Here is a 26,978-nt window from a genome sequence, read left to right on the forward strand (position 1 = left end):
ACGGCAGAGGGAGCCTGGTGGATGTCACGTGACAGCCCCGTCGCGGCTGCCGCGGTGCATACTGGGAAGCCCAGGGCTTGGAGGCGGCGGCAGGAGAGAGTGGCGCGGCCATTTTGTCTTCCTCCGAGAGGCCGCTGGAAGGCCTGCGGCTGGTGCCTGCTTCTCGCCTTTCTCTAGTTCGGTAGCGCCACCGCGATGGGCCGGAAGAAGAAGAAGCAGCTGAAGCCCTGGTGCTGATATCCTTTGCCACACAACGGGATGGCTTCCCGGCCGGGACTGGGGGGCGGTAAAGGGGAGAGCGCGGCCTGGTCTCTGTTACCCCGGAACGTGGCCTAGTCTCTGCTCCCACCCATCCCCCATCCCCTGGCCGGGATGCGCCGGACTCGCGCCCTTTCTCCCTCCTCCACGCTCGACTCGGGCTCTCCTTCCGCCTCCCTCCTCCTCTCCTTCACCGGGAGTCGCCCCGCGCTCTCCCTCCCTTCCCTCGCCAGGAGGCGGCCTGGGCTCGGGCTTTTCGCTCCCTTTCTCCCCTCTCCGCGCGCCGGCGGGACGCGGCCTGCTCCGTCTGCCTCCCGACCGCCTTGTTTGGAATTTCGGCCGGCTGGGGCTTGTTTCCTGGTATTCCCTCCATTTCCTCCCCGCCAGCGCCACCGAGCTCCTAGCGAGCCCGGGGTAGTGGGGGAGCGGAGGAGACTCCGCGGGAATAGGTGACAGTGTCAGCAGCAAACTGCTGGTAGCTGGGACAGGGTAGATTTGTGGAGGGGGGGGGGAAATCTTCATCCCTGGCGGGAGAGGCGGTAAAACTGTCTCAGAAACTTTAGAGATTCGTCGCCCGCCTTGTGTGGCTAATACCCTGGGACCAACAGGGCTACAACTACACTTCAGACAACAGTCAGAGAAACTTTGGCATTTAATGAGACTTGGTGCTTCCCTCAGTCTCCTAAAGGTTTGACTGCTGCTCTGAAGGCAGCATTAAAGATCAGTTCAATTTGCTGCAGCCATAAATATTGTCTCCTAGCTACTGTTTTAAATCTATCTTCTGACAGAATTGGATTACGCTTGATCTATCTCTCCAGGTTTTGTGCCTTTTGCTATTCCTTTAAGCTGCTTCATACAAAAATCTTAAAGCTTCAGAATGTCCTTAATCATCTTGAATAGGTATTGCAACAGGGATTTTGATGATGAGAAAATCCTTATACAGCATCAAAAAGCAAAGCACTTTAAATGCCATATATGTCATAAGAAACTGTATACAGGACCCGGTTTAGCTATACATTGTATGCAGGTAAGGCTTTTTTAAAATATATGCATAACTTGCCTCAATTTCAGTTTGTCCCTAGAGTGATACTGCATTAAAAACATTTTTAAGATTACTTGTTTATTACTGGTAGAATCTCAAAACTTTGCCACAGTTGCCTTGTTTAGGAAACACTGATGTCTCTCTTCTCTATTTCTAATACAAGAACATACACCCCTAAACTCACTGGTTTTAATAATGCTATCACAAATGTACATGGTAGCATATAGGTAAGCTATATCATCTTGGCCTTTCAGTCACACTTGACGTTGGGGAGGATGTATTAGTTAGTTTTAATTCCAGAAAACAAGTTTCTAAAATGGTTTTAGTATATCAACAAGGGAAAATGCACTTCTTAGTCTGAACCTATTCTTGGATATGTTTAAACTACAGAGACTATACCAGTATAGCTACATTGCATAATGCTGGCATGACTCCATAGTGTAGACATAGCCTGTGCTGACTAAAAGGTTTTTCCATCCGTCTAGGAATACCAAGTCTCCAAATGATGGTAGTCCTCAACGTAGCTGCGTCTACACTGGGGGTAAGTCGACATAACTTTGTCAGTCTGGGATGTGTGTTTTTTCACATTCCTGACAGATGTAGCTATGTCAACCTAACTTTTAAGTGTAGACCAAGCCTAAGACTAAAATTTTTCCTCATGAGGATGTAATTACATAGACAGAGTAGTTTAAAAAAAAGGGGGGGGAGGATAAACCATGTCTTTCTTATCTAAGCTAAACTGTGAATAAGGTACAGTAGCATCTGCCCCTCTTTAGCAGCATCCCTTAGTTAACAGACACTTCTCTTCCTTGCGAAAGTATGACCGGACACATCTTCCACCCCCACCCCAAAAGTTAGGTTATTGTGCAATCTGATACAGAGTAAAAAGTGTTCAGTGTATTATAAATGTAATGGAACAAATCGCTCAAAACACTTTCATGTAGGGACCAACACAAATTGCAGCGGTTTGGGACAGACATTACCAGTAGATGTTAGTTACAGATATTAAAAAGAAAATAATTATTGAACTAAACATACGTGCATTTGTTATGGGTTTGAGTCGAGGTGGCAAAGTGGAAAGCTTTAACAGAATAATTTGTAAGATTTGACACTGCCTGTAGAAGTAATGTTATCAGTCACAAAAATCTTAGCTGATTGCAGTAAAGGAATCTAACTTTTTTGGTTTAGGTGCATAAAGAAACAATAGATGCTGTTCCAAATGCTATTCCTGGAAGAACAGATATTGAACTGGAAATCTATGGTATGGAGGGCATTCCAGAAAAAGACATGGATGAAAGGAGAAGATTACTTGAACAAAAAACTCAGGGTAAACTTGAATGTTTAGTTACTTATATTGTATTATCATCATCATATGTTAACTAGATTAGAGCATATAAAGGGGAGCATAGCTTTATCCCTATTTACTATGAATGTATAAATTGCATTTCTGTAGTGGTGAAAGTAAAATGTTACAGTTTTGATCCAGAAATGCAGTGTCTTACAGAGGTCTATTTAAACCATTAAACTATAATAGTTGGGATTTGTGCTCTGTGAAAGTAGCTACTTTAAATACAGAATTAAAGCTGGTACTGAAGAAATAGTTTAGCAACAGGATTTGTTTGAAGGCAAATCCTCAGTGGCCTGGGTTTTACACTGCCATTCAGATTTGATTAGTGTGGCTGCCTTGCTCTTCAGGTAACGGAAGTAAGGAATATCATCAGTGATTTTGGTTCAGATAGAGCAGTTGGTACATTCTGTAACTACTTTGATAGGCTTTGCTGGCCACTTAAGTGACTAGTGATATTTTCTCCTAGCCAAAGGTAACTGCTTTGGCAAGTACCTGTCTGGAAAAGGATTATCCTGTTACATAGCAGGAACTGTGACTTGAGGGTGGATAGAAGAAAAACAGCATAAATAGTATAGATGTTCAGACTTCTTTGATGCTAAGAATGCCTTTGTGAATTTCCCTGGCATTTTATCCTACTCCCTGGAGTCCTACTGTGTAGATTAACCTGTGGCATGCAGACCTAGGTGACAGTTCTTAAGAATGATCCTGGTAGGGTTTCTTGCCCCCACTTTACCAACTCATACACACAAATAACACAAGGATGGAAGGGTTATGTAAAATGTTTCCTTCTTCCTAAAATACATAATTGCAAATTACTAGCAAGGTGGTTTAAAAGTTAGTTTCAAATTGGAACACCTAGGTAGTAGATGAAATCCTATGCTCTTAAACTCTGTAGATTTGTGTTATTCTTAATCTGACAGTGTTAATTACATTTATTTAGCAGAGAGCCAGAAGAAGAAACAACAAGATGATTCTGATGAGTATGATGATGATGAATCTACAGCTTCAACCTCATTTCAACCACAACCAGTACAACCACAACAGGGATACATGCCCCCAATGGCACAACCAGGATTGCCTCCTGTGCCAGGTGCACCAGGAATACCCCCAGGTAACATAGACTTTTAAAGCTAGACATGGAAAAACCAAATACTTTTATTGAGATGCTACTTTAACTCTAGGATGATGGTCTGACACCTTCGCAACGCTGTTAGATATGACAGTATAACTTATGACTGATACTTAAGAATAGCTGTCTTGATATCCTCTTTCTTGAAGAAAATATAACATTAAGAAATGTCACAATAGTGATAGGATTGCTGAAGTGAGGTACCAAATTGTCATAGTGCCGCCTTTCTGGTCTAGCTTCAGGCTGGCTGCTGCCTCAGTTTCCCTTCAGTTCCTGGGCCAATTACCTGCCTGTGGTTCTCCCAGCCTTCCCAGGAGGGGCTCGCTGCCCACTCCCAGAGTCCTTCAGGCCCTTCTTCCAGGGCACTGTTTCATTAGTGCAAACACAACTCACAAAGTAACACACTCACAATCAGTGCAAGCTGCTGGGACCCAGAAGCCTTTCATTCTGCTCCCCTCTCTCCAGGGGAGTCACAGGAGCCAGACTTCTTTCTGTAGTTCCCCTTCCACTGAACCCTCTCAGCCCTTTGTAGAAAATACCTATCCCCTTCTCAGGTGGGTCTTATAAATTGAACAGGATTGGCTGGCTCCTGACCCGTTACAGTCCATAAACATGAAAAGCTAAATGTCACTGATAGGTTCTTTTTATTTAATGACGGGAGTCTTTCTGTTGTGAATAACTTATTCAAAAAAATCCCTCCAAATAGTAGCAATAAAGGGATTAATTTTGTCTCTATTCACATAAAAGCCTAATTGAGGTTCAATTCTACATGACTAGATGTAATCTTCGTATTTAAACATATTCCTATTCCAGTTTTTTAATGAGTCTATAATTCGTTCATCCTTTTGCACTTCCATTCCTTAGACGGGGCTTTCTTGTCCACATTTCCTATCCATGTTACCCTTGATATTTTTCTGCTTTTATAAACTATATAAATTGACTTTATTTTGACACTAAAAGTGATGAACATGCCTACATCTGCTATATCAGAGAAGCTTTCATTAACCTGTGTCCTGATGCCATTTAAGAATTTCACTGTGGTTGGAAACTGCCTTTTAAGGAAGGAGTTGCTCTGCCAAGGAGAGAAAATGCCCTAGTGAGGGAGCCTAGTATGTAAGTGGTTAGACCACTAGCCTAAGACTTGGGAAACCTGAGTTCAATTCCCTGCTCTGCAACAGACTTCCTGAGTCACCTTGGGGGAAGTCCTTTAGCCTTGCTGTGCCCTACAGATGGGAAACTAATACTTCCCTACTTCACAGATGTGTTGTGAGGAGAATTACACTTAAGACTATTGACTGCTTTGGGATCTACTGATAAAAATGGCTATATAAGAGTAAGGTACTACTATTTCTAGGCTGGCTAAATTTCTGACAAAATGCTAGATTTATGTGTACACTCATCAAGGGGAAGAGAGTCTCTATCCCTTAGTGATAGAAGATCAGTTTTCTGATCATGTGTCCAAATGTAGTGATACCACCTGTCCTCATCCTTGAAAACTCATGCAAAATATATCTTCAAGCAGTGTTAAAAAGGATTTTTCTCTAAAGCTTTTATGCAGATAGTTGATCCAGTCTTGTTTGTGTCTTAAGTCTCACACTGATAAATCTATTACTCATCTAAAAATTATTTTCAATTTAAAGGTATACCACCCTTGATGGCAGGTGTTCCACCAATGATGCCAGGAATGCCTCCAGTTATGCCAGGAATGCCACCTGGGTGAGTAAAAACATAGGCTTAATCAGTTGGCCTGTGTTCATGCAGTGGTTTTTGCACACTAGCAATTTGCTATCTAAATCTGTCATTAGCGGCTTTGAACTGTAGTAGAAAAAATCAAAACCTCTGTAGAACTTTGGGGGGTTTACAAACTTGTGTTAATTTTAAAGTTAACATAGGGCCTGGAAGGCTATACCACAACAGCAAAATGTCACTAAAATTTAGCAGGTCATATGCAAATGTGATGATGGTGTTGCTCTTCCTCCCACCCCCCAATTAATACAATTGGATGTAAAATCTTGACTTGCTGGTTTAAACCCTTCCATGAACCCATTGTCAAAGTTTGTGTGCTGTGTATATACATTGCATCAGAGTTTATCTCTTGTTCTCATCAGTTGTGGATCCAACCAGGAACAAGCTTGTTAGTCAGTTTAAGATTTTGTTAAATGAGATTTACACAGATTGGTTCTAGAGTGTACAGATGAGTTTTTAAATTGTTAATGGGGTTAACACATAACACCCTATCACAATGTGTTTGGAAAATCACAGGTAGATTTTTTGATTTTTGTCATACATTTTCACAGATTACATCAACAGAGAAAGTACATGCAGTCATTTTGCGGTGAAAACATGTAAGCATCTAATTAATAATGTAATTTAGGTACATTCATTATGCCATTTTATGTCAAATGAAACCTGTCATATTGAGCCCCTCTCATTCAATATTTGTGTTATGTAACTTTAGATTTTGTATAGTGCACAGTTTGAGATTTTCATTGTTAAGAATAATAAGGAATCTCTATCTAGATCCATAAGACAAAACAAAGGGAGATAACATTGCAATAGTTGTCTTGTGTCCTACTTCACCTTTCATTTTGCAGCAGTCTGCAGCTTCATTTGGTCACTCCCTGTGAGTAGTGGGAGGTTTGTTTGTTTTTTAAATGAAATTATTTTGGTGAGGATTCATTGATATATAGCTTAAGCGACCTGCTTAATGTAATATACAATTTTTGAATTCCAAAAAAAACTGGTGATAAATCTGATTATTGCAGTTACATTCTCCGTGGGTGTTTTTCTGTTTGGCTTTGAAACATATAGCTTGAAGGATTTCATTCTGCAATCAGGACTGCCAGTTTTTGCTGGTTTTTAGTCTGAGTGGCACTTAAAGCTCTTTGTCAAACTTTAATCTGGATGGATGCTATGCCATATATAGTAAGGAACATAACTTGCCAAAAAACTGCACTAGTCTATCAAACCAATTACAATCTTATAGATTGTAGTTATGACTTTACATTGTTACCAGTTTAAAGCCTAACTTAACCTAAAGCAGATTTCCACTCGTTCTTTTTTTTTTTCTTTTTTTTTAAATAAGGGACCATCAGGATAAGTAAGACTAGCCTTGGTCTGTGAAATAATATGTTCTGACTTACTGTACTTTAGCCCTGTTCTTTTCAGATTCTAAGAAACAAAGGTCCGTTTTATAACATAATACCCCTGTTGTTTCTTATAAGTGCATCTTCATGGTGACAATGGGAGGGCTTGCCTCATCCAAGAGTTGCTGAGAGAATCTCTTGATGAGCTGGGGTACCTTCACTACTTTCCCTAGCTTGGTTGCAGGTGTTTTTAGCGTAAGAATCCTCATTCTTCATATGGTATCTTGTGGACACCTTGCCTCCCATTTAATAAAATTCCTGTGGTAACTAAATTGCTTACCTTGAAAAGTAATATTAGGACAGTATTTAATGTCTTTTTAGCTTATTTTAATGGAGTTTAGCAGTTACAGATGGTAGGAGGGGCCAATGGGACACCAGTGTTCAGTCTTAGAGGAAACTTTAGCCATATCCTCTTAAGATGTCACCAGTAGATGAGAGGAATTTGCACCTCTACCCCGATATAACGTCACCCGATATAACATGGTAAAGCGGTGCTCCCGGGGGCTGCGCACTCCGGTGGATCAAAGTAAATTCGATATAACGCCGTTTCACCTATAATACGGTAAGATATTTTGGCTCCCGAGGACAGCGTTATATCGAGGTAGAGGTGTATTCTTAGAACAGAGAAAAAGCCATAACCTTACATGAGCGCAATCAACTTGAACAATCGAATTCTGCTGTTCAAAGCATAGACAAAGTTACTGGAAATAGATTTTCTGATGTTTCCTCTTCAGTGCATTTGACGGAACTTTATGTGGTCATCTTTACCTGTTTGGTTGTCTGTCAGACAACATTGGAAGCGGAAACATTTTTTTAAAATAGGAACATGTGGCTGTATATTCACAAAAATTGGCCTGAGACCTCAGACATATGTACTACCTGAAACTTCTGACTAATGTTTTATATAACTAACTTGATTTCAAGTTGACTCTGTCTCGTTACACATTGTTCAAGGTTAGACTCTCATTTATGTTATCCTGGAGTCTTTAAAAAAATGAGGGGTAGTGTAACAGCATGATTTAAACAAATTTTCATGGCTGTTTTGTTAGTGGGGTACTAATTAGCTTAGCAGCAATACACTCGGTATACAATTTATTAGTAGGCCACTTACACTGAAACTCAGCCAATTAATTGAAAAGGACATGCTGGAGTACCTTTTTAATGGAGAGACTAAGCCTGGCAGTCTGATATTAAATCGGATTGATGTCACCTTAAGGAATTGAGTCCCACATGAAAACTGTTTCTCTTCCCGTTGACAGTGGGACTGGTTTGTCTACTGAGAGTCAAGATGACTTGAATTCCTCTATCGGTGGAAATAACTAGGTTACTTGCAACACCTTTAGCTTAATATTAGTGTATGCCAATGGTCTCAATAGGAGATCATTAGTGTTCATATTAGTCTCTATTTTATATTTTAATAGGATGATGCCAATGGGTGGGATGATGCCTCCTGGGCCAGGAATACCACCTCTTATGCCTGGTATGCCACCAGGTAGGTCAGTGATGTCGAACTCGTACTGTGGTGAGCTAAATTATATCTTTTATTTAACTTGGGGTTCTTGGGTTCATATGATTAAAATCGGGCTGTATACTACCCATACTTCATACTAGATCTCTGTAGAATTCAGTGGTGGCTTTCCACAAAGATAAAGGGTAGAATTTGGTGGCAAACTAACATTTTAAAGTAGTACACTTCTATTTATTGGAAAGGGAAAATGTGGAGAGTTTTTCCTCTTTCATTATCCATTCTTTCCCCCTACAATATCCTTTTTTTGGCTTTTCCTTCTCTCTGCATTTTTTCTCTCTTCTAGTCACATCTCTTCCCACTTCCTTTTTTTTTTTTGGGTGGGGGGGGGGTCTCTGTGGCAGCTGTGGAAAAATTGTAGACAGTTACTAATTAGCATTTTAGTCTTCCCTCTCTAGCCTAGCTATGTGCAAAGCACTTCATAAGGAAGTTTTCTGGATCAAGCTTTTAAACACTGAGACAGCTGTGAAAAGCTGCTGACTGGGACTGCAGGATCCTAGAAAAAGAAATTCCTGCATCACTGTTTTGACTGCTGTTACTGACAGCTGGCTGAAATTGGTGCAGTCTTAAACTCACCTGCAGTCTTAAACTGAGCTGAGTAGGCTGGAAGATTCACACCCATTAGGTAGATTGTACAAATTGAGTTTATTCTTGTCCAGAATTAACTATATTACACTAAGCTTGGGGGAACCCTTTTGTCTTATTCAGGAAGCTTTTATTTTACACAACAATTTTTCTCCAGCCTTTTTGTTTAGGTGATTGAGTATTTTAATGTGTTACTTTGTGTTGAAGTGTTGCTTTGCTTTAAATCATAGCTATAAGATTATAAAAACTGTTGCATAGCCTTTCTCTTGTTTTGCTTGTAACTAATATTGTGGGCATCTGTTAACTGTATTAAACATTTTGGGAGAACCTTCCATGGCAATCACATGTCCAAAAGTAGTTTGGCTGATTCTTTTTTTTTTTTTTTAACTACTAAGTATTGTAAGTCAGTTAAATTGCTTAATTTAAAGGTCTTTTATGTATAATATGTCTATCAGAATTGCGTTTCTGGTTGCCTTCCTTGGTCTTTTAATAGTTGCAATATTGGCTGTCCGAGGGAGTTATTTCCATGTCCTCTGTAGAGCAGTCAGTCATAACCTGATCTGAGTTTGCACTTCGCTCCCAGCCCCATAAGTTCAGTCTCCACTAATGACAGACAGTTTGTCCAGGCTTCCTAGCAGCCTTATCACTCAGTTGGCAGCTTAGGTTTAGTTAGTATATCTTACACAAGTTCTCTGAGTTGCATGTGGAGTTAAGTGGAGAGAACTTGTACAACTGTGTTGTGGGGGTGGGGGGTAGCTAAGCTCCTGTCTGTCCGTTCCCTGTCTCTCAAAATTGAATCTGTAATTGTAAGGTGGAGGTGACAAAACTTCAGTCTTTCTTATAGGTAAGTGTGGTAATTTTTACTATACATGCATAGATGTTTAATTCGTGACTATCTAAAACAGCTCTGTCTACAAGCTGATTAAATGTACATTGACGTTACAGGCTTATCTATGTCAAGACTATACATATTGTTTTAAAAACATTCTGGAATAGTGTACTCAAAAGGAATATTTCTATTCACCTGTGCTTGAGGTTTTTATTACAGATTCTTTTCTATTTTCATAGGTATGCCACCACCTGTTGGTCCTCGCCCTGGTATGCCTCCCATGACACAAGCACAGCCTGTGACAGCACCAGGCATTCTTAATAGACCTCCAGCTCCTGCTGTAGCAGCACCCTCCCCACAGCCTCCAGTTACGAAACCACTTTTCCCCAGTGCAGGACAGGTAAGGTGACTTTCAGAGACTCTGGAATCTTAACTATCTAGTCTTGTCCCTTACAATGGACTATAAAATTAAATCATTGTGACTAGTAGTACTTTTCATTGAAGATACTACAAAAATAATTGGTAAAACTTCTCACCTGTTTTGACTCTTTATTGTAATGCAGTTTAACACTAGGCTGCTGATTTTTAAAAGGATTTTTATTCACTTTTTATTTCCCTTGTCTTCAGTGTCTTGTAGCAGCCCAGGAACTAGGTATAACGTCTGTCAGCAGATGTGGGGCGGTGGGGGATGGACAAAGCACTCTGACATTACTTCCCTTATGGAGGGGAGTGGTTGGCTGAACTTTTTTGTCTGTCAGCAGATAGAGATTTGACTTCTCAAAACTTTCTCTAAAGTTCACAATGCACAAGTCTTGCCATGGTTTGTTTTAAGCAGGATTTCGACTTGTGGTCTCTTGATAGTATTTTTTTTGAGGCTTGTGACCATTACCATTTGTTGTAAATGCATACATCCTTAATTCTTTACTTGCTTTCAAGTATGTTGCAGAAACTTTCATAATTTCCTTTTTGCATTTTGGGCTTCTGCATGGAAGATAATCATTTACAAAAATTCAGTCCCTTGGATAAGAGATCCTTCCATAGGGATATTTTCCACCCATTTGTTTGGAGACTGTTCACTGTTTCCTTTCTTTTATGCTACAGATGGGGACACCTGTCACAAGTTCAAGTACAGCTTCATCCAATTCAGAAAATCTGTCAGCATCTTCTAAAGCTCTGTTTCCTAGCACAGCACAAGTACGCAGGAAGTTGCAGTTTAAAAAAAAAAAAATTGCTTTGCAACTTAACCCTTTGGACCGTTATGTAAATCTGAAATGGTCTGCCTAAACATCTTCAGATAATTGCTGTTATATTCCTGATTATGTTTAGCTGGTAAAACTACAAAATCCTTAATTGTATACTACATCTTGTAGGAATACACATTTCGAAGTATTCAATTTCTCTTGGCTAATGGGAAGAAATGAGAAATACTACATCCTGGTTCTGAAGGGTTAAAAAAGCATGTAAGCAGCTAAATGCATTTTAGTGGGCAGTGGTTAGCTTGATGCATGGTGAAACCTTTTTAGTTCGTGCTGTTTAATCTTAATATGGGGAAACTCTAATTTGCATTATGTTCTAAAATTGAAACATTTGGCTTTGGTTAGAAGGTGGCATGGAGAATTGAAAATGTATGCTGGCTACCGCCAAAACATTCTCTCAAGTGAAACTCATTTTTGTAGTATTTTACTTTTAAAGCAAAGTTGTCTTGTCTCTAATTTAATTTAAGCACAGACAGTATTGACTCCAGCCTCTTGTGTTTCACAGTGGACCTCAAATTTGTTTTCACTTAGTTCTTCAATCATTAATGAGACTAAAATTTCTGGAAGAGCTGTAGACAGATATTTAAGAGAACTTTGCAAGGCTATTGCAGTGTTTTTGTTATGGAGAGACTGCTTCAAAATTAATTTTGATTTTTAAAGTCTGACATGTTAGACTTCTTATACCGAAAGGTTTAGTTAAAGCCAAGATTTTCAAAACATCTAATTTCATTAATGAATGCTAACACTTGAAGTTGTATTCACTAATGATTGCTAAAATACACTAATTGTAATAACAGAAATAGGAATTCACTTCAGTGTAGCTTGTCTTTACTAAAGCAGAGTGGTCCATGAAGGATTTATATATTAAATTGAATATTTTGGGTGAAATTATGCAAGAAAGTCAGCAGAATATATATGCAATTTTTATTTTATACCTTTTGTTTTAGCTATTGCTTTTGACCTGCAACATCTAGATTCTTACAGTACGTGCACTAGGTTTTATTTTGTCTTTGTTTTCAGTTGCTTTAGTATTATGTGATGAGGCTGAAAGTTACTTTGGACTAGCTTATTTTAATTGTGTATCTTACTGGAAAGTTTCAGATGTCAAACAGGTAAATGACTCTTTTATTTTAAAAAGTAAGTATTTCTACTGATTAATTTTTATTTCACAGGCTCAGGCAGCTGTTCCAGGACCAGTGGGTACTGATTTCAAACCTTTGAATAATACACCTGCAACAACCACAGAGCCCCCCAAACCTACATTCCCTGCTTATACACAGTCTACAGCTTCAACCACTAGCACAACAAACAGTACTGCAGCTAAACCAGCTACGTCTATAACAAGTAAGCCTGCTACCCTTACAACAACCAGTGCAACCAGTAAGTTGATCCATCCCGATGAGGATATATCACTGGTAAGTTAAAACAGTTTTTCTTAAGTTGATAAATGCAACTCACATTTCCATTGCAATTGTCATGTGGCTAACAGGATATTTTTCTCTATCCCAGGATGACTTTAATGGCAGGAGAATAAAATGTGTTTGTTTAATTTATCAGAAATTCATGTGAGGGGATATATCTTCAGTTTCAAGGCGGTGAATAGTGTAATATAGAGTTAACACTGCATAACCATACCTGTATAAATGGTGAAACTGTTGCGTTGACTCTAAGAATCACCCCTCCTGAGTGTGGCTCTGCCTTAATTGGCTCTCACTTCTCCAGGCTGATGTGTAACTGTTAGAACTGTGCCAGATACAAACACCTAGCTAGCCAGCCTGGCACAAGTGAGACTGAGCAATTGTGAAGTGCTCCTGACAAATATGAAAAACAATTATACGGATGCTGTTCTCCAAGTTCAGAATTGAAAAATCTCAAGACAAAGTGCATCCTGCTTTCCTAAGCAAGGTTAAAATTCAGGTTACACTTAGTTTTGTCCTTTAGATTCCCAGTTCATTTCAGATTTTTTTTTACATATAATTTTAGTATTAAGAGGAGATTGGCTCCTTATGTGAAAAATATTAGAATTGACAGTATTAGTGTAGCAATTTGAAATAGTTGAACTTGCATTATGTGGTTGCTTTCCTGGGAAAGAGAGATACTATTGGTAATATACTTGAGAATTTTATAATAGTAAATTTAGTTCTATTATTGAAGCTACCTTTAGTAACAATTTCAGTTTTATAAATTCTAGCTTATGTACCTAGACATTCTGCACCAATATTTAAATTAATATTTCAGCTCCCTTGCTCTTCCTCTGGTGTGTTAAAACATCTATGTATGCTGTTATTTTTAGGAAGAGAGAAGGGCACAGTTGCCCAAATATCAACGTAATCTCCCTCGACAAGGACAGGTATCAATGGGCAATCCATCAGTTGGATCACTTGGAGGTATGATGCCACCACAACCTGGAATTCCTCCTCAGCAGCAGGGAATGAGACCTCCTATGCCTCCTCATGGTAATCACACTTTTTCCTAATACATTTAAGTTCACTGAAAACTTTTTAAATCTAGAAGCAGCAGTTAATTTGAAATGGACAGGTTTTTACAAAAATATAACTTCAGTCTTTTTAATGTTTAACTTTGTGTCTCCAACCTTTTAAATCTTCTAAAATAGCTTTATTTTAAAATAATATTTTTTAAAAAGAAAACTAGTAGATATGTTTACTTTCATCTTAAAAATGTTTTGTTCATAGGTCAGTATGGTGCTCATCACCAAGGCATGCCAGGATACCTTCCTGGAGGGATGCCTCCATATGGTCAGGGACCTCCAATGGTGCCCCCTTACCAAGGTGGACCTCCTCGACCTCCAATGGGAATGAGACCTCCTGTAATGTCGCAAGGTGGCCGCTACTGATGCTACTACACACAGTCTAATAGGTTTGGAGATTAAACCTTTTCTCATCTTGTGCTGTTAATATAGCCAAGCTTCCGTCAGTTAAGGCTTCATTGTGACTTTAAAAAAAAAGTATCTTCCCACATGCAAGGAACTATTGGACATTCTTATTTTACATGGGAAAAATTTATTTGGAATAATAAAACAGGAACTTTTCCTGATGTTGCAATTTATACTGTATGGCTTCTTTTTCATGTTTCATCTAGGTTTTTAGAAGTGAAGTATAGTAAATATGGTTCGTTAAATTGTGAAGGCGCTGGAATTACATGAACATACCATCTTAAAGGCAAGTTCTGTAACATTATGTTGCTATTTGTAAAGTGATGCCTTCACAGCACTTCAGGTGCTGTTGGACTTCATGTCCCCAACTTAGCTTGGTGAGGGCTGTAACTATTCCCAACTACCTGTACATTTAAAAGTCTGAACATGTAACAATATTTAATGTATTTAGCGTTCCTCCTGTTGCAGGGTTTAAGTAAACTGACCCAATAAGGTCGTGTGACTTTTCTGTACTGTTATAAACTTCATTGTAATAAAACAAGACAAAAATTTATATGCCTTTTTATTCATGACCAGCTGTGGACAACTGCCTGCAAGGTTTGTACAGATGCATGCCACAGTAGTTATTGGTGTAATAAACGCATATTTACTGCTGCTGTTTTGATATACTCTAATTCTTGTTTGAACTTTGTCACTTAGCTGCATGTTGTAGTCTCCTAAGCAAGTAGACATAGACCTGTACACTTATTAACTAACTTAAAAAAAATGATTAATAGGAATGAGATTATGGGTTACATCTCACCTATCGTTTATAATTTGTTTAAAATGGTGCAGGTTTCTTTAATAGGCCTTTCTTCTTGTCCGCAATAAATCTTAGATGACTTGTAACATTGGCACTTTCACATGTTAGCAAGATGTAATTGTGACCCCTGACTGATGTAAATCCTAGTGCCAGATGCATCCTGTTAGTTCTTTCTTCAGATAACTTTCTTGGATGTGTGACTGCATCAATGCATGAACCTCAGGAGCCATTCAGGAGAAAACTTCTAGAAGCTTAGGTGCATGACACACAGTGAGTGACTTTCTTGCTGCTGTATTGAAAGTGACCTGCAAAAAGGAAAAATAGGCCGTTGCCCTTGTTTTGCCTCTATGATGTGCAAAGGCGGCTCACAAGTATGAGATTTTGTTTTTTGCTTTTACCATAAATATCAGGAATTTCAAATCTGATTGTCTCTGGGTGGTGCTGCTGGTTGGACACAAGATGACTCGTGGATTGAGAATTTTCTCATCCCTTTAAGTGCCTGGGGTGTTGAACCTCTGAGACTCTTCTCCCAAGTGTCTTAATTACTTAGTTAACAAATCAGAATTTTGAATCTGAATTAGTCTCTTACCCTCTTACTCAGATTAATTTCCTTGTTATGACCTATATCTTGTTGCTTTAGTTGACTAGTCTTCCAGTGTTGGAGAGCTAAGTTTCTAATGGAAAAATACAAACATGGGGAGAACACTTTTTGTGATGGGAGGGCTTCCAGGTGTTTTAAACATCAAGAAGCAGAAAATGGCAAATGTTGCTTTCCTTTGCAGATCAACTTTAAATACAAGGTCCAGCCACAAATTATATTTTATCTGTGCCACTTGTGTTGTGGTGATACTCATTTCCCTTGTTTTTCCATCGCAGAGGCTGACAAGCTTTACCACTAGTTTGGTCATCAGTGTAGTAGGTTTTCCTGTTTTTTTTTTTCTGGAACTAAGCATTGTGGCTTAGTCTTATTTTTGGAAGAGAGATCTTTGGTTTTTTACAGCTATGGTTTGTACCAGGAACTTGACGTTCCTTTACTTTCATACTCCATCTTTTCAGTCTGCAAATCTTTAAATTAAAGATATTCAGAACATTATGCTGTCTTCCAGTAGAGTATGTGGCCCCATGGAACTCATTATATAGTGTCTCAGGTTCTTTGGCATCTTAATTTCTAGTTATATGGCCTTGGTTTAACAACTTAGAAATTTATCTGGCAAATCTCCAGAAACTTGTATTAATCTTAAGCAAGATCCATAGCTCTCCGGATGTCATAAAGAAGCATTTTTCTAGGCACTAGATACCATTTACCTGCTGGCCATCTGTCAGAATAAATAAGCAGACTCATTCAGTAATTTGCTTGGAAATGCATTATGAACGGGCCTTGAGTTTTCAGGTTCTCTTTTTCTCCCCCCCCCCCCCCCCCCCCCCCAAGTCCTTCACCCTTTTCCATTTCTCTGCAATCATAATTTAATATGTCCATTCTTGTACTCCAGATGGAAGCTGGTTGTCTTCTGTATTTCTTCTGATCCCAAGGATAATTCAAAAAATAAACATTAAAGCTATCATAACACATTTGACTTTTTTTTATAAAAACATTGATGTTGATTGATTTTGTATTCTTCCTGTAAAAACTGGAACTTCCAGCTTTTTCTCAAGCTCTTATGATGTTCTAAGGAGATCTCTTCTCATTCCCCCCAAAACAAATCCCATTTTCTTACCTGCTGTAGTTCTATAAACCATTTTTTTAAAACTTATTTTCTGGTCTGCACCACCCACCCCCCTTTTCAAGGATGAGTAGTCAAAAAAACAACAACCCCTAGAACCTTAGTGCATGCACTGCTCACTTGATCATGCTCTACAAATTGTCGTTATTTGTCTTTTAGTCCAAAATAATTCCCATTTCTTAAATAATGACTGTTTGGCTGGTTAGGTGATAGCATCATTTTATAGCTCACAAATACTATTTTGACTAGAGGTTGAAAACATTTAGATCTCTTTATTTTGTTTCTAACAGGACCTGAATTAATATTGATGAAATCTCTTGCAAATATACTTGGCAAAGTTTAGTTATGTGCTCTTGGTATTTCTCAGGTAGACACTCCCTGTCTTGTTTCCTCTGCTAGGAGACTGTAATGCAGCTACCTTGAGTTGCTGTCACTTCTATTTCAGTGGGAATGTTTTTACAGAATTTGCTGTCTCTTACTGGCCCCCCGTTTCATTTATGTCCAGAGTGTTGGACTTGCAGTAGCATTTCCTGAGGAGACAAGCTGCTTTCAGATAAAGTAATCTTTATATGGATTAACCATTTAAACCCCCTCCCTTAAGATTAGCATGCCATATCTCATAATGAAAATGAGAATTTATGATTAAATAAGATTGGTTGACTGACTTGCAAACTACATAACCAAATGTTGATGTAGGCACTAAAGACATCTTAGTGAATAATTTTCAGGCAAATGTTTGGAAACAGAAGAGGAAAGTCAATGCCTGTATAAAAGATTAAGCATTTTTCATTAGAGGATCTAAATCATTTTAAAAATAGCCTTACGGTACACATTCTATCCATTTTAGAGACACAAAATAAGTGATTTGCCATAGATCATACAGCAAATCATTGAAAGAGCCAGAATTATAAACCAGGAGTCTTGACATCTCTTGCTTGAGTTGCTAAACCACCCTTAAGCACAGAGGTTACCTTTTAAATTTGATTTTACAAAGTTAACTAGTTTCCATGGTCTCTAATTTGAGAGTCAACTAACTCTTCCCTTTGGTGAATGATTTAGTAAGACTTTCCGGATGACTAGCTTTTACTCTTTTTGCAAATTATTGCTCCTCTATTTCAGATCATAGATTCAAAATACTGGTAATAAGTTTGAGGATGGAATGCATATCTGATAATTAAAATGAATAATTAACCCTTGCTCTGTGCATGCACAGGAGGACACAAGCTTCTAGAAAGTATTCAACTGCTTCTGTGGTTTGCATGGTGCATGCACTCATTTCGAGTGTATGGAGCTGCAGAGCAAATTACCTGTGTATCGCACTCAAGTCAATGGTAATTAATTTTTTTCTGTGAACTAATGGAGAAAGTACAGCATATAATCTGAAATTATTTTGCAGGAACCAAAGAATTCTGAACACAAGACAAAATGAAAAAAAGCAAGACTTTAGTTTACACAGTGGGAAGGGCAATATAATGACTTCTGTAATCAGAAGTCGAAACTAACAAACTTGCCTATCAGCTGGTGTTGCAATTTCTAAAATGATTAAAAACCATTTTTTGTCTGGTACTAAATATCTTAATAATTGTACTGGTCTAGCTACTACAGAAGACACTAAGGTGAGGGTAAACTTTTCAGTGGCTGATGGGATTTTCACCTAACATTACTTTTTGTGAACTAGTACAGTAAATGCCATCAGTTATGGGAAAAATACCCATAGACAACAGAATTGTGTTCCAGTCATCAAGCTACAAATGAAGTAATCTAACATCAGAACTTCATACAACTCAAAAATAGTCATAAAATATAAAAGGTTTAGTTTGGAATTAACAAATGCTAAGGCAGTAGCTTCTTTTGTTTGCTTGATCACTGGAATTTTGTTAATTTTGAATGCATGTCTTTCACTTAATTGGGTTATGTTTTTCTAAAATTTAAATTTTTCTTCTTCCTATAGCCCTGCCATAGGACAGGCTGAGGCAGAGTCTCAGTGTTGCCCTGTTCAGTCTGAGGCAAGTGGGATTTATTTTATTCATTCTGGGGGCTTTCACAGCTTTATGGCTGTTGGATATTTATGTCCCCAAACTTGCAGCAAGTTTGGTGAAGGCCCCTAAATTTAATTTAATTTAGGATTTTTATAATCTTTTGGTAGATGGGCTCTATATTAATATTCATACTTATTGGCTGTGGTGTTTTTGAAGAGGTTGGTGGGAAGGGATATTTCAGATGGATGTTGATGCAACTTTTTTTCCCTTTATCCTTCAGCCATTTCCCTTTTTTTCCAAATTCTGTGCACTATTTTTTTGAAGGTAATATTTAATAATGGAACTACATGTAGCTTATATGAACAGATCTGTTGGGTGATGCTGTTGCCTTTTCTGGGGAAATGTATTGAAATGCAACTTACTTGAAATCCAGAAACTTCATCATAACACTTTAAATCCATTTAGTTATTAGGCCCACAGTATTAATTATAAGAATATTAGTTAGAACTGGAGGCATAAAAGGACGGATATAGTGATATACTTAACATTTTTGTTTTCACATGTTATACCATGACAGTTACACCAGAAGAGTAAATATTAATGTAGAGCCCTGCAAAGAAGAGATACAGATTTGAGTTGGTAAATAGAAAAAAGGAATGAGAAAGTTGTAGATTTTGCAAAAATGTCAGTTTGAAAGATTTCCTTTTCATCAGCCTCTTTTTTTAAAAAGGCATAATATTGTAAAGTTTGGTGTATTGCACCATGTATTCTAAAATCACAGCATTCATTGTGAATTTTGAGGGATTTTGCAATGTAATTTAACATGTTTATTAACTACCATTACCATATCAACAATATTGAAGATAAAACTGTACTCTTATTTAGAAAATGAGAACTTTACTATCTTTAAATAATTTTAAAATTACTGTTTGAGCAGACTGCCCCTTTGCCTTTTTCTTGCAAAAGCATGAGATACCTGGACAATTTCAGCCTGAGAATAGGTTTAGTCCCTGAGTAATCTGACTGCCTTTTAGCAGCATTTGACTCTTACAATTTCCAAATTAAAAAAAATGTTTGCTAACTTGTTTGAAATTGCTGCAGCAGATGAGTTTTTAAAGACAGTTTTTGATGCACCATAGAAACTGTTTAATTTCTTAAATGTTTCCTTAAGTAATGGTTAACTTGTATAGCTTTCACAAGTCTGGTTGTGGCTCAACTTCCCCACACTCACGTTCTGAACCCCTTCTGGGTTTCTGATCCTTCCTGGTGAGCTCCAGAAACCAGTTATAATCCTCACTAATGCCCAAATTTGTGAGACATACGCACTGAATGTTAACTGTATTCAAGTAATTGTTGAGCAGTGTGTGTTATATTCCTAATTCTGTCAGTTTGATGTTACCCTTTATAACACAAAAGACAATACTACAGTAACTAGCATTTTTCTACTAAATTTATTCAAGTTGTAAGAGCACTTGTCACTTCACTGTCTTGTCTCCTCATTTGCATAACCTGGTCAGGCAAGAGTTTTCTTGCAGAAGAGAATTGCATAAGTAGTATGTTGTATGTGTTGCTACAGATATCTGAATCATTCTATTAAGACTCAATGAATGAAAAATAATCAGAGATATTTAGTGTTTAATATTCATTATTGATTCACTCTGCCTTTTCACCATTTAATAGACTGACACTAAATAGTTTCCATCCAAATATTTGTATTTGGTCTGGTAAGTCTTCAGGTGTATTTTGTAGTAGAAATGTTCAAATGTAGATTAATGTATACCCTCTGCCTTGTCCATAGTGTACATTTCTACAAAGATGAGTATCCTTCTTTGATCCACACTTGGGTTATATCCAATAAATGTATATTCCTTGTGGCAGTTAAATGTTCAGTGTCCTACTCAAACCATCAATTTGTTTTCACCTTTGCATTGTTTGAAGATACTAGCTTAAGATGGTCATGAGAAATCACTTACTTGCACTTCCTATTTCTGTTGTACTGATGATCTTAATGTAAGTTAAATGTTGCTTCAACATGCCAAAAAAAAACCCATGATTCTCTGTATTTCTTGTATCTATCTTGTGAATGAGACTAAGTACTGTAGTTCGTACCTCCCCTATCACTCTAGGGATATTTTCTTTTCTGCGCTAGTTATTCTCATGTAAATTTGAGAACATACTTCTTGGAATCCTAGTAGAAACCTTCATCTGGAGGAAGACTAATCATTTTGCTATCCACTTCCGAAAGATGCAATCAATGGCACTCCAGAATAATTCTGTAGGATGTTGTGTGGATTTGAGCTTCCTTTGCTATAATTTTCAATTCAATGCATTTCAAATGGTATCGGAAATCTCTAGTTGGTCTTCAAACACAAGCTTCGCTTCTCCCTTTCTCCATGTTCCTGCCTCCCTCCAAGGGAGTTTTATGATTTTCAAAAGTTGCTCATTTTGAGATTGCAATAAAAAAATTGAAGTTCTTGGGTCTCAGTGACTTCAGCAGGCACAGCAATATTATCCTAATCCGGTGCCACAATTGATGTCCATGTATTAATTTGAAAGCAACAAGAGAGCAGTTTGCATGTGCTTTAAATATTCAGTGGTGATATGTGACCTATAAAAGGTAGAGAGGCTTTGCTTTCCTTCTAACCACAACAATAGCACACTGCTTTATATTATTTAATAGGAGTTTTCCCTCAACTCCTGGATCAACTGTTTCAAAAAGATCTTTAAACACAAATCTAGTTTAAAAAAAAAAATCTTGCTCCTACTGTGAAACTTGTCTGACACCTTTGAGTGTGGATCTAAGGAGGATATTGCCAGAAAAACTTCAATTGTAAACAAGACATTCCCTAATTCAAAGTCATGCATGCTTACTAATACCCTGTGTGTCACGAAGTTGCTCCATTTCTGGCTTCCATGTCTTTTCCCAAAGGCTCTTAAGAATCACTTTAAAATATTATTCTTTCCTACATTCTAATGGAAGCACTCAGTATAATTCCATTTAAAGCTACAAGGACCTATATTTTTTTTTTCATGCACAAGAAATGCTATAATGTTAAACTGCTAAATCAGGTGAACTTTTGCATATCTCTCGTTACATGCAAGGTAAATAATAGGAGTGGCAAATAAAGTACATGCCACGCATTAAGTTCTTGGATGCTTTGGAATGCTGTGATGGTTGCCTTATACAGAACACTTTGTATATTAGTATTAAATGCTGTCCCTTAAGTGCTGTGGAAAATACTTACCAGTGTGCCTATTTTCAAAATTATTTCACGAAAGCAGGGTTTCTCAAACTCCATTGCATCATGATTCCCTTCTGACAACAAATTACTACACGACCCCAGGCATGGGGACTGAAGTCTGAGCCAAACCCAACGTTTGAGCCCTGCTGTCCAGGGGTGGGGCGGGCGGAGGAGGAGGAGGCAAAGCCGAAAGTTGAGGGCTTCAGCCCTGGTGATGGGGCTCTGACTTTGGCTTCAGTCCTGGGCCCCAGCAAGTCTAATGCCAGCTCTGGCGACCCCCCATAAAAACAGGGTCATGACCCACTTTGGGGTCCCGACCCACAGTTTGAGAATCACTGCATTAAAATCACTAAGATTTCCTATAGCCCTGTGGTTCTCAACCTATTTACCATTGTGGGCTGCATCCAATATTACCTGTATGGCCCTGAGGGTGTCACATGGGCTGCAGCTCTGTGCTGATTGGGCCACAGGTTAAGAACCACTCCGATAGCCAATCTGGAGAAAAGCAGTTAGTGGGTTTAGTGGCCTCTTTCTGCCACAAATGTAGTGATGGTCCATTTTCGTATTTCCTTAAAAACTTGTCCAGATATTAGTTTGGGAGTGGGAAAAGAACTGAGGATAGTTGCTTTGGAAATAGACCTTGCTGAGTTTTTGTGATTGTGCAAAACACATTTAATCATCTGACTGTTGTGATTCAGTAAAATACATTGCTGAGATGGCAGCTCTCTGCAAATCTCCACCCTATCAGAATAGGAAGTAGATAATAATCACAGCTAGAATGAATATTGGTATCATGTTTCTGCTAGTGTATCTGCAGTTTTAATGCAACATCATTGCTGGCCAAGTGACATAGGTATACTGAAGACCTCTATGCAAGAGAGACAGACTTTTAATCCACAATTTCTTGATCCCTTGGCCAACACAGACTTGAAATACAACAGACTCCTCTGGGTGGTTACAATTTGTATGCCTCACTTCTCAACCCAACCTTTTTCTTATGAGGCATGGAAGGATCCACAGTCAGGAGTCCTGACCAGTCCTTGACTGGGCAGATGGTGCCCACGTAAAGCCCGAGAGTAAAGGAGGAAAAGGTGAACTACCAGCTGGATTTCCACTGCAAGATCCACATTTCATGCAGGTCATCAGACAGTGTAGTGGTGTTAAGATCCAGGCTTTTTATTCAGTCAAGTACTTAATTCAAATTATATCTAGTAGGATGGTATATCTTGAATGCTGGGATACTCCACACTTCCCTGCAATTCTATGCACCAGATCTTTTGATTTCACCAACCATCCGTGTCCCTAGCAGAAAACTCTAGTTTTAATAGTACCATTTTTAAATGGTGCTGAACTCATCTTAAAACACTGGTAATGAACTCATCTCAAGGTTTGTCTTGACTAGGAGTTAAAAGGTAAGACCAACAGCTGGTGATGGTGTAGCGGTATCTTGTATAAGATCATGTTTGATGTAATAGACGGATCATTTTGGGCTTCCTAGAATAGTGGGTTAAGAAATCTGATTTTTGAGGCCATGGGATTCTTTTTTCCCTCTCCCCACCTTTACAGGGGGTGTAGAAAGAAGACACATTGTGGCGGGGGAGTTGCTAGGTCAGGTGAGGTACGTCAGTTTCAGGTATGTGTTGCCTCAGGGTTTCCTTTTTGTTTTTGCTAAATCAATATAAATTTTAATCACATTTCAAGAGTAATTCTTTTTAAATTGAATTACACTTCTGCTGTTCCTACTAAAACTGTGTTAACTAGTCCCAACTTTAACCTTTTGGTTTTGAATGTGGGAATTTTCATCATACCTAAGAACAGCCCACATATACTCAAATCCATTTCTCTGTTCCCTTATTTATGAATCACACATCAAGACAAAGTAAAACTAATTTCATAAACAACTTCAACTCTATTGCCTCAGTGAAGCAGATGAAATTTTAGAAAATAATAAGTGTACCCGATCTATTTTCACTGAGTGCTCTTTAACAGAGTTACTCTTGCAACTACAACTTGTAATCCCTTGACATTTAGGTTTGTCCAAGACGTGTTTATCATATTACACTTGTCTGATCCATGAGTCAGAAAAGTTTGAATCAAATTTAAGGGCAAATTAAACATAATTTTATAGCTGCCTTTAGTCTGTTCCTTAAAAATAAATAAATAACTAAATTTAAAAAAATGTACCAATTGAGGTTTGACTTTTTTTTTTTTTAAATGAGAACTAAATTATGGATAAACTCCTTGATTTAATACAACTTGTGTTTTTGTTAACTAGCAGCAGAATTTCAGCATTTGCTACTTACTGGTAGAGAAGAAAAATCCCACAGCATTGCCAGTACAGGTTAGTTTAATCTGTAAGTACCTGATGTTCCTGTTTGAAATACTGTGTTTAAATACATGAGGAGAGAGTCTTTTGATCACCTAAATGTGAATACGACTTTGTTGTGTAGGATATATGTTGCTGTCTTCAGTAGTGAGTAAATTTGTAGAATTTAACAGTTTAAAAAAAAATACAATGATTCTAACTACATCTAGGGGTACTATACTTTTACAAGCACCTGATTAACGGAAATGGGGATTAAAAGTTTTGATGGCCATTTTGGCAGTATTGAGAAGCTTAATGGACACATGGACGTTGATTCAACAGTCACTTCAGTAATTCACTTACTACTGAGAGAGGTCATTTTACCAGAGTGAATTGATGATACAGGATTTTGATATTCGCTTATATTGGGAATTGGATGTTCATGCCCCTAATACTGTAGCAGTAATTTAACCTTGACTTAAATTTTGTGTTTACAAATATGTAATATCACCTGACTTTAATACCCCCACTCTCATATATTTACTGTAGTAGGCCCTGTGCATGGGATTAGTCTCTGAAATCCATTTTAGCCCCTTTTTACACTTCAGAGAGCTCCTACAAATGTTTTCCTCAGAGATTTTAGTTTACCCCCCATATTTATTGTCTTTCCCTCATTCCTCTTTACTTTCTCCTTCCACCCCTCCAGTATTGCTTAGCGTGCTTTATCTGCTTAAATTTGAAGCAGGTGACTTAATTGTTTGGATTTTTTTTGGTTGTGCAGTGTCCTGAGCATCTTGAGTACTTTGAATGAAATTAACTTCAGAAGATAAAATTTTGTATGTGTACACAAATATACGGTGACCATTTTTAGGTGCTCTATAAAAATAAACTCAAAAATTACAGCGCATTAAAGATCAAGGAAAGCCAACAGATGGCAGTAGTCAAATAGAAAACTGAAACTATTGTCATCTCAATTTACCTAATTAGAGCAACAATCTGAATAACAGTATGACAAACTGACATTTACGGCTCCACCAAGTTGGTTTCAGAATTGAACATTTTGCATAGATTTTAAGAATTCATTCTCAATTATAACAACATGTTCATTTTTTATGTTATAGAAGAAAACACGCTAACTGGTTTTAAGAGCTGTGATAACCTTTGTAGTTTTAGCAGGACACATCATCCAGGGGCTCCTATTATATGCTCAGAAATTCAAACTGTAAATGTTCACTTGCCTGCAAGTGGCAGCACACGCAGTTCAAATTTCTCACTTGTGATGTGCCTGTTCAGACTTGTCTTTTGGGAACCTGGTGGGTCACTTTTATATAGGATTTAAAATTAATCTGTTGCCCTATATCTCCTAAACATGATTGGGAGTTATGTGCACGTGTAAAAACTACAGATTCCTTACTGTGAAATCAGTGACTATATGTAGTAAAGTTCACAAATCCTTTCTTTTAATTGATTTTTTAAAAATAATTATGAATCCAGTTGCCGTTTGTGGCACCAAATCTGTCAGCTTGTTAATAACTGGTTCTTTTGGACTCCAATATTCTGTGAGGTCAGCCTCCAGGGTTGCTAAAAAAGAAATAATTTAACCTTTTACTTCACGGTACCCCAATTTGGTAATGAACGCTTCCCTTTGTCACACCCATCCTCTAGTGCGGGGGTCGGCAACCTTCGGCACGCGGCCCATCAGGTTAATCTGCTGGCAGGCCGTGAGACATTTTGTTTATGTTGACCGTCCGCAGGCACGGACCCCCCGCAGCTCCCTAGGGCCACGGTTCGCTGTTCCCGGCCAATGGGAGCTGTGGGACGCGGCAGGCCGCAGGGATGTGCTGGCCGTGGCTTCCCTCTGCTCCCATTGGCTGGGAATGGTGAACCGCGGCCCTGGGGACCCTACGGACGGTCAACGTAAACAAAATGTCTCATGGCCTGCCAGTGGATTACCCTGACGGGCCGCGTGCCGAAGGTTGCCGACCTCTGCTCTAGTGCTTCATATTACAAGAAAGTACAATGCTTCAAGATTGCTTTAATGAGAGTTATGGTGGAAATGCCACCTTTCTGAGATTTTTTTATGCCAATTAAATAGCTCACAGCATAATATGAATATTGTTTCAATAATAAAGAGCTAAGTGCATTTTTCCTTTGAAACAGCAAATTTGGATTTTTCTGAAAGGATACTGGGAATCTTTAGACCTGTCATTACCATACAAGTGATCTTAAGTTGAGCTTTTGGTCCATTGTCATAGCTGTCCTGTAGCATACAATTTGATCTTTTACTGTGGCAATTACTTTGAGGCCACACTAAGAGTTTTTCTTCGATGAACCAACAGTCATTCAGATATTGATATTAAAAAGTTTCCCGAATTCACGTTCTTTGAAGAAGTGAAATGAATGGGACCAAGTTAACTGGTTTTAGAACATTAAAATACGCCCATCAATCTGTGAGCACATGTACAAACTTGTAACAGATGGTAAAAGTATTGGTAAGAGAGGGGTAAACTGAAAGGTTGGTAAGTATATGGGTAACTCTGTAAAATGCACGTTGATTGTAGAAATGGTAACTGCGGTTTAATTTTCATAGCATTCAGTTGACAGAGAAGTGTTGAAGACCATATGGAACCAAGAACAATGAATCAAACTTGCATTCCTTGTGTGTTCTTATTGGGCTCATTTTTCTTCAGGAATGGGAAATTGGATAATATATATACTTCCATAATATGTATGTATTTAATTCTGATTTTCTCCAATGATTAAACTTAATAATTTAATAAATGAATTGCTGCCTGTGTATTTTCTCTGACGGAACAATTTAAAATTTGCAACACATTGTCTTGAAGTGCTTCACAACAATTTTAAGTATAAAAAAGTATGTTTTCAACCAACTTTCTGCTTAAATAGCTTAATGAAAT

The 26,978-nt window shown here is 38.2% G+C and overlaps 1 protein-coding gene across 44 annotated transcripts; it reads left to right on the forward strand.

Moving 5' to 3' along the window:
- Window positions 1–95: 95 nt before the first annotated feature.
- Window positions 96–26,845, forward strand: ZNF207 (zinc finger protein 207). Of its 44 annotated transcripts, none has more exons than XR_010591912.1 (16): window positions 96–235; window positions 1,158–1,285; window positions 2,489–2,627; window positions 3,589–3,759; window positions 5,418–5,493; window positions 6,075–6,122; window positions 8,345–8,445; window positions 10,102–10,262; window positions 10,964–11,056; window positions 12,291–12,533; window positions 13,412–13,574; window positions 13,812–14,297; window positions 18,486–18,540; window positions 23,322–23,373; window positions 24,034–24,096; window positions 26,651–26,845. XR_010591912.1 is itself a non-coding variant. In XM_065563600.1 (13 exons), exons 1-12 carry the CDS (start codon window positions 196–198, stop codon window positions 13,970–13,972), a joined length of 1,524 nt encoding a protein of 507 aa, XP_065419672.1. In that variant the 5' UTR covers window positions 96–195; the 3' UTR covers window positions 13,973–13,995; window positions 14,218–14,665. The 44 variants fall into 44 exon arrangements, 16 of the variants coding, with proteins under 16 accessions (XP_065419672.1, XP_065419671.1, XP_065419680.1 ...); XR_010591915.1 differs by having other exon boundaries at window positions 13,812–13,995; window positions 14,218–14,297; window positions 23,322–24,096; XR_010591916.1 differs by lacking the exon at window positions 23,322–23,373 and having other exon boundaries at window positions 13,812–13,995; window positions 14,218–14,297; window positions 24,031–24,109.
- Window positions 26,846–26,978: the final 133 nt, after the last annotated feature.

This window comes from Chrysemys picta, chromosome 12 (assembly GCF_011386835.1).
Source record: "Chrysemys picta bellii isolate R12L10 chromosome 12, ASM1138683v2, whole genome shotgun sequence".
Lineage (NCBI taxonomy): Eukaryota > Metazoa > Chordata > Testudines > Emydidae > Chrysemys > Chrysemys picta.

Excerpts from the sequence above, each read along its gene's own strand:
- ZNF207 (XM_065563599.1), top strand. The coding sequence starts at position 196 with ATGGGCCGGAAGAAGAAGAAGCAGCTGAAGCCCTGGTGCT. Across the intron at positions 2,628-3,588 it reads ACTTGAACAAAAAACTCAGG|CAGAGAGCCAGAAGAAGAAA; the intron begins GTAAACTTGAAT and ends ACATTTATTTAG. Across the intron at positions 13,575-13,811 it reads ACCTCCTATGCCTCCTCATG|GTCAGTATGGTGCTCATCAC; the intron begins GTAATCACACTT and ends TTTTGTTCATAG.